The sequence below is a fragment of the Sorex araneus genome, chromosome 2 (genome assembly GCF_027595985.1).
Source record: "Sorex araneus isolate mSorAra2 chromosome 2, mSorAra2.pri, whole genome shotgun sequence".
Taxonomy (NCBI): domain Eukaryota; kingdom Metazoa; phylum Chordata; class Mammalia; order Eulipotyphla; family Soricidae; genus Sorex; species Sorex araneus.
The window spans coordinates 219,205,626-219,212,478 of NC_073303.1; the positions used below are offsets into that span (position 1 = coordinate 219,205,626).

Sequence of the window (6,853 nt, forward strand, 5' to 3'; positions counted from 1 at the left end):
TTCTTATAAAGGTGATGCCAGCAGTCCATGTAGGAACTAGCTCATCACATCAGAATCTGTCTTCCGTCCTCTTGCTGAGTTCCTCCCGCTTACCTCCCTGTCGTGAGCGGCCTTCCTGACCCACAGATTTTTTTTTCCCCGACGGGTGGCCATGCACTGTATGGGAATGATGCATGAGTATCGAGGGATGGGGTGGGGGTGGGTATGTGTACTTCCACAACCAGCTTATTATCACTCAGCTGACAATGCTGCTAGAAACTTGTGGCTGTCTATGCCCTTGTAGTGTTACTATGGAGAAGAGGAAGGGAAATTATCACTAGTCATTTCCCCTTTACTCTCCAAGGCAGTTTGGTGCTCTTTGGATATTCCAACTCCCTTCTGAAGGGACCTCCATATGTCCAGCGAGGGACATCACATTAGCTTGAGGGAAATTACCTTCATTTGGGGGATTGGTGCCATAGCCAGGGACTGGAGCAATAGCACAGTGGGTAAGGCATTTGCTTGGACGCAGCTGACCCGGGTTTGATTCCTCCGTCCCTCTCTGAGAACCCAGCAAGCTACCGAGAATATCCCTCCCGCACGGCAGAGCCTGGCAAGCTACCTGTGGTGTATTGGATATGCCAAAAATAGTAACAAGTCTCACAATGGAGACGTTATTGGTGCCCACTCGAGCAAATCAATGAACAACAGGATGACAGTGCTACCCAGAGGTGCTCAAGGGACCATGCTGACCCAGGCAAAGCTAGGACTTCCACATGCAAAGAATGTGCTCCAACTCTTTAAATTGTCTCCTTGTTCGGGCTGGAGCAATAGCACAACGGGTAGGGTGTTTGCCTTGCACGCTTGCACGCGGCCGACCCAGGTTTGGTTCCCAGCATCCCATATGGTCCCCTGAGCACCTCCAGGGGTAATTCCTGAGTGCATGAGCCAGGAGTAACCCCTGTGCATCGCTGGGTGTGACCCAAAAAGAAAAAATAATCTCCCTCGGCTTGCTTTTTTTTTTAAGTTTTGTGTGTTTATATTTTGCTCACTGAGATTGGTTGCCTTCTACTTTACATCCTACCCAATGTGGTGTGCTACTCCTGGTTTCTCAGTGATGTAGAGTTTGAGATGACGTGCACACTCCAGGAACTCAAAAATTTTGAATGGGAGATACAGCTGACATTAAATTTTTAACTGGATGGTGACTTTGGGTGCCCCATAGTACCCAGCCCGGCATGGGGTCTAGAAGCTTCTCACAACTATTGATCTCTTGTGAGATTTATTTATGAGTCTCTGGATCATGGCCAGTTAATGAGCTTATTTGGCATCAGAGTCAGTTCATGGATGTGACTGCTAGACTTCCTGCAGAACAGGGAGATGGAGGGAGGTAGTCCATCCCCTACTCCATGAGAGCCTGGAGATTTCAGTCACAAAACCCGCATGCCTGAGTTTTTCAACATTAATTTTTGGATGAGGCTCATCCCAAGCAGTGGAGTCTGGCCGTGAGCATGGCGGCGATTGGCGTGTGGAGGTTTTCGGCTGCCAGGATTCTGTTTGGGCAAGTGTCCGGCTCTTTTCCTACCATCATTTCCCTGCAATGTTCTTTGTACACAAAATAGATCTGACTCAATCTTTTTGGGTTTTGGTGGGAAGGGGGGTTTTCACACTCAGCGGTACTCAGCATTTACTCCAGGCAGGGATCAGGGGAATTTATGGGGTGCTGATGATAAAACCTGGTCAGTCTTAACACACAAGGCAAGTACCCTGGACTGCTGGACTGCTGGATTATTGCTGCAGACCCCCAAAGCTACTCTTCTTAATCCCTTTGTAATCCCATTCGTTTTGTTCAGCCCTACAGTGATTAAGAGGATCACAGTTATTGAGGCCCAGGGGAATACTTCTGTGGGACTGGACAGATAGTCCAGCTAGAAGGGTATTTACCTTGCCCACAGGTTCAATAATTGACATCCCATATGTTTCCCTGAACATGCGAGGAGAAAATCCCTGAGCACAGAGTCAAGAGTAAGCCCTCAGGGGGCTGGAGCAATAGTACAGCAGGTAGGGCGTTTGCCTTGCACGTGGCCGACCCAGGTTCGATTCCCAACATTTCATATGGTCCCCCAAGTACCGCCAGGAGTAATTCCTGAGTGCAGAGCCAGGAGTAACCCCTGTGCATCGCCGGGTGTGGCTCCTCCCCCCCCCCAAAAAAAATGTGTTCATTCCCCGTGCTGTCACCTGTGCTGAGTACAACCCTGGCAGGCCTGTTTGTGCCTGACACAAACATCAGTGACCCCGGCATGCAGTGACTTCTGGTTGCACTGCATTTTGTGTGAGGACCACAAAGGGATAAGTACCTGTGCAAGCACTTCAACTAAAACGAGTGTGAGCCCAGAGCAGGCACTGCAGCTGCGTGTAAGCACCCCATCCCTGTGTGACTCCCCAGCTAACACAACCAAAATGTGGAAGCACGTGGCCTAGGTCAACACTGCAGACAACTGTGCCCGAATCTCTCCACACCCCGCCCTGCCACGGTAAAAACAGCAAAGGGAAGGAAGAAAGGAAAACCAGGGCCTAGTTACTCTGTGCACAGGGGGATCGTGAGGAAATCTTCCTCTCAGCTGTGACTGCAAAATAGGAGAAAGGGATCCACCCGGGGCTGGAGTGATAGTACAGTGGGTAGGGAGTTTGCCTTGCACATGGCCAACCAGGATTTAATCCCCAACATCCCATGTGATCCCCTGACCATCCCCAGGAGTGATCCCTGAGCGCAGAGCCAGGATTAAACCCTGAGCATCACCAGGTATAGTCGCAAAACAAAACCAAAAAGAGGCTTGAGTGATAGTGTCGTGGATAAGGCACTTGCCTTGCACAGAGTTGACCTGGGTTCAACCCCTGGCACTACATATGGTTCCCGAGCCTGTCAGACGTGATCCCTGAGTGCAGAGCCAGGAGTAAGCCCTGAGCAGTCCTGGGTGCCCAAAAAAGCAAAAGAAAAAAGGGATCCACACAATCCCTTGATTATATTCTTCCATTCTGTTTCTTTTTTCCCAATCAAACCTAGAAATTAGACACAGATATTCACATAAATAAATTTATTGGAAAAAAATATGAAATTTAGTATAAATAGAATAAATATTCACCCCAATCTTCCTTGAGGATAAATAATCCAAAATTTTCCCTCCCCTCTAATAAATACTCAAGTTGGTCTTGGCCTAGATCAACATCACTTAGTACGGGTAATTTGTCAGCAGATCCAAGTTCCAACAGCATGAACGGGCTAATGAACTTGTCGGTTCGCAGGTCCCAGGCAGATGGGTTCATCTTAGTGCTGAGTGTGGCGATGTGGGCGCCAGCCTTGGCTGCTGCTTTAGGGGCTCAGGGTCGCTGCTCCATGGGCAAAGACGCGGGCAGCCACAGCCACGAAGGACTGCAGGCTGCGAAGAATCTTGAGGCGGAGCAGGAGGCGCTGCCATGGCTGGCTAGGACTGGGGTTCGGGTTTTGCTCAGTCTCCCACTGGTGACCTTGAGGCTGAAGGGACACAGGACACAATCAAAACAGATCCTTCCTACACAACCTCCCTGCCACCCTCTTCGACCTGTCACCTGCCAGCCTCCTGCCCCTCATTTTCTCTGTGTGTGTGTGTGTGTGTGTGTGTTTGGGTGGGCCACACACCCAGCATTGCTCAGGCCTTACTCCTGCTCTGCACTCAGGAATCATTCCTGGCAGAGCATATAGGACCATAAGAGATTCTGGGGAGCTGGAGCAATAGCACAGCAGGTAGGGCGTTTGCCTTGCACGCAGCCAACCCGGGTTCGATTCCCAGCATCCCATAGGGTCCCCTGAGCACCACCAGGAGTCATTCCTGAGTGCAGAGCCAGGAGTAACCCCTGTGCATTGCTAGGTGTGATCAAAAAAAGCAATAATAAATAAATAAATAATTTTTTAAAAAAAGATGCTGGGGATCGAACCCAGTGGATCACGTGCAAGGCAAACGCCCTGCCTGCTGCTGTGGTATCTCTCTGGCCCCTCCAGTCCCCTCATTTATACCGCTAAGAGTTGCCTGAGGCCCAGGAGAGAGGCACGGAGCTGGTGTACGGGGCCATCAGGGAGCAGAGAGGGGTCCCCGGTGAAGATGTCGGAGTCCAGCAGCTTCTCATAAAAAGACAAGCCTTGGTGGATCCTTCGCAGGCAGGACTAGGGAAAGAAAAGCCGCGAGAGAGGAGCGTGTCAATCTTCCTTTCTACTTCATTCACTGGGGCCCCCGCCTCCCCCGTTCCCTGCCTTTCTTAGATTCATGGCCTGGACGCCTGCACTCCCACAAAATTTACGTGAAATCCTGAATGCCCCTGCCCCCAAGGTTCTGGAATGAGGTGGCACCTCTGCAAGGTGGAGGGTGAGGGCGCGGGGTTAGTGCTCTTATCAGAGAGAGCCACGGTGCCCCCTCACTCCTTCTACCAGGAGAGGAACAACACGGGGCCTGGGAAGGGGCCATGCGGTCACCCTCACCTCAGAAATTCCAGCCTCCAGAGCTATGAGAAACAAATGCCTGTGGTGATGAGCCCATCTGAGGCATTCTGTTACAGCCAGAGTCTGAACCCAAGAGAACACACACAGCTTCTTTGGTGGGTTGTTTTTTTTTTTTTTTTTGCTTTCTGGGTCACACCCGGCGATGCCCAGGGGTTACTCCTGGCTCTGCACTCAGGAATCACTCCTGGAGATGCTCGGGGGACCCTATGGGATGCTGGGACTCAAACCCGGGTTGGCCACGTGCAAGGCAAATGCCCTAACCCGCTATGCTACCGCTCCAGCATCCCCCCAAACTCACACACACACACACACACACAGCTTCTAATCCACCTGATAGCCTGGCTGTTTGCCCAGTCCCCTCTGCCTGGTGGCCCAGTCACATCTTCGTACCTGACTATTGTCCTTGAGTCCCTGGGGGTCACAGCCATCCCCACACTGGATCAGAGGGACGTCGTTTGCAGTCTCCTCTTCCTCTTCTCTCGGCAGATCCTGGAGCACAGAAGGAGGTGGGGAGCGTGAAGAAAGGAGCACCCCCAAAGCCGCCTGGACCCTGAGGCCCGGAACTCTTCCCGGAACCCAGCTCATGCCCCGAGGAGGCTCCACCTGGCTCCCTTCTCCTCACAGCCTCCTACTGTCACTCGCGGGGTTTGGATCAGCCGCTGCCACTTACCATCTGCCCCAGGGGGGAGTGCGCACTCCAGGCCAGCGTGCAGAGCTTCTGAGACAGCTGCTGGCACAGGCCCCAGGCCGGGCCCTCCGACAGCGCCCGTCCCTCTGCAAGCGCCAGCAGCAGCAGCAGCAGCCACAGAGCCCCGGTCCTCAGCATGGCCTTGGCCGCTTCTCAGATCCGGCCCCCGTGGCCTTGCCCCCAGTCCCCGAGGAATCCCTCGCCACTTCCCCTTGCTCAGAGCCGGAGTCTCTGCTCTGCGGACGCAGGTTTTTGTTCCCTTTGCTGGCCACCAAGTGTCTGAGCCGCTTCCTGTCCTGTTGTTCAATGCTTGGGTCTCCTGGTCGCTTTTTAAGGTCCCTGCATCAGCGGGCCCGCCCTTTCAAGCAGCAGGTGACTCAGAGCAGGTGGGATTTCCCTCCCTGCATCATCCTGAGCTGAGCCCAGGTATGCAGGCTCGGTTCCAGGGGAAATGAGTGCGGTGGCTGTGGCCCGAGGCTTAGGTTGGGACCCGGTGTGTAATGCTCTCCAGGAATCGAGAGGGCTGGGGAAGGGCAGGGGGTGGGAGAAGGGGACATTGAAATGAGTCCGGCTCTTCCTGTTTAAGCTTTTCCCTCCTCTTTTCGCCTCTCATTGCTATGGGGAGTGTGTGTGTGGTGGGGGTGGGGGCGATAGCGCAGACCCCCAGTGCCAAGTGCCAACCATCACACACACACACACACACACACACACGCACACGCACACGCCCTCCTTTCTTGTTTTGAGCCTATTTCCTTATCTCCTACCGATGGCAAGCTCGGTTTGGAATGAAGTTTGGTTACTACCGGCCGTCTATCTAAGAATTAGTGGGTGGGGTGGCTTCTTTTTTCTGTCTTAGGAAGTGTTATTTTTACTGGGGGAGCATGAATGCAAAGGCCCTCTGTGAGCTGGGAAGCGCCCCAGTGTCATTACCCATCCCCCTGCCTCAGGGCTCACCGTGGAGACAGAATTTGGCCTCTCACCGCAATCAAGAAACCCAACCTATGAATTCCTAACTTGGTACCTCAAGACAAGACACAGCCCAGCCTACAGATTCTTCCGGGCAAGCTGATCAGGCTTGTGGATAATGTATGTCCACACCACCATGCCCCCCCCACCCCCAACCAGGCAGGGGGGGATCCCTCGCCACAGTGTTCGCACAATCTGTCAGCATTACAACCTTCCTGGAGTGGGGATAATCTCCACTAAGACTACATTTCTATTTCTCAAGGGACAAAGAGTATGGGTGCCTAGAATTGAGGCTGGGAAGGTTGGAGAGACAGAGTTGATGCTAAGAAACCTCCATCAGGGACCAAAGCAATAGTATAGCAGGTAGGGTGATCCCCCCAGCCCCATATGGTCCCCCAAAATCACCAGATGTGACCCCTGAGCACAGAGTCAGGAGTAAGCCCTAAGCACCACTCATTGTGCGCCCCCCAAAAAAAAATCACTTAAGGGGGCTAGAGCGATAGTACAGAGGGTAGGGTGTTTGCCTTGCATGCAGCTGACCCGGGTTCAATCCCCAGCATCCCATATCATATGGCCACATGGTCCCCCAAGCACTGCCAAGAGTAGTTCCTGATACAGAGCCAGGAGTAACCCCTGAGCATCGCTGGGCGTGACCCAAAAAGCAAAAAAAAAAAAAAAAATTGCATCTA

At 52.7% G+C, this 6,853-nt stretch overlaps 1 protein-coding gene across 1 annotated transcript; it reads right to left on the reverse strand.

The window, feature by feature from the left end:
- Positions 1 to 3,183: 3,183 nt before the first annotated feature.
- On the reverse strand, positions 3,184 to 5,336 carry IL23A (interleukin 23 subunit alpha). Its single transcript, XM_004601612.2, has 4 exons — positions 5,181 to 5,336; positions 4,901 to 4,999; positions 4,031 to 4,177; positions 3,184 to 3,511 (listed from the first exon to the last, which is right to left on the reverse strand). The coding sequence occupies exons 1-4, from the start codon at positions 5,334 to 5,336 to the stop codon at positions 3,350 to 3,352; spliced, it is 564 nt and encodes a 187-aa protein (XP_004601669.1). The 3' UTR covers positions 3,184 to 3,349.
- Positions 5,337 to 6,853: the final 1,517 nt, after the last annotated feature.

Coding starts and splice junctions, on each gene's coding strand:
- IL23A (XM_004601612.2), bottom strand. CDS start 5,336: ATGCTGAGGACCGGGGCTCTGTGGCTGCTGCTGCTGCTGCTGGCGCTT. Junction 4,178..4,900: donor GACTCAAGGACAATAGTCAG/GTACGAAGATGT, acceptor TTCTTTCCCTAG/TCCTGCCTGCGAAGGATCCA. Junction 3,512..4,030: donor GCCTCAGGCAACTCTTAGCG/GTATAAATGAGG, acceptor GTGTCCCTTCAG/CCTCAAGGTCACCAGTGGGA.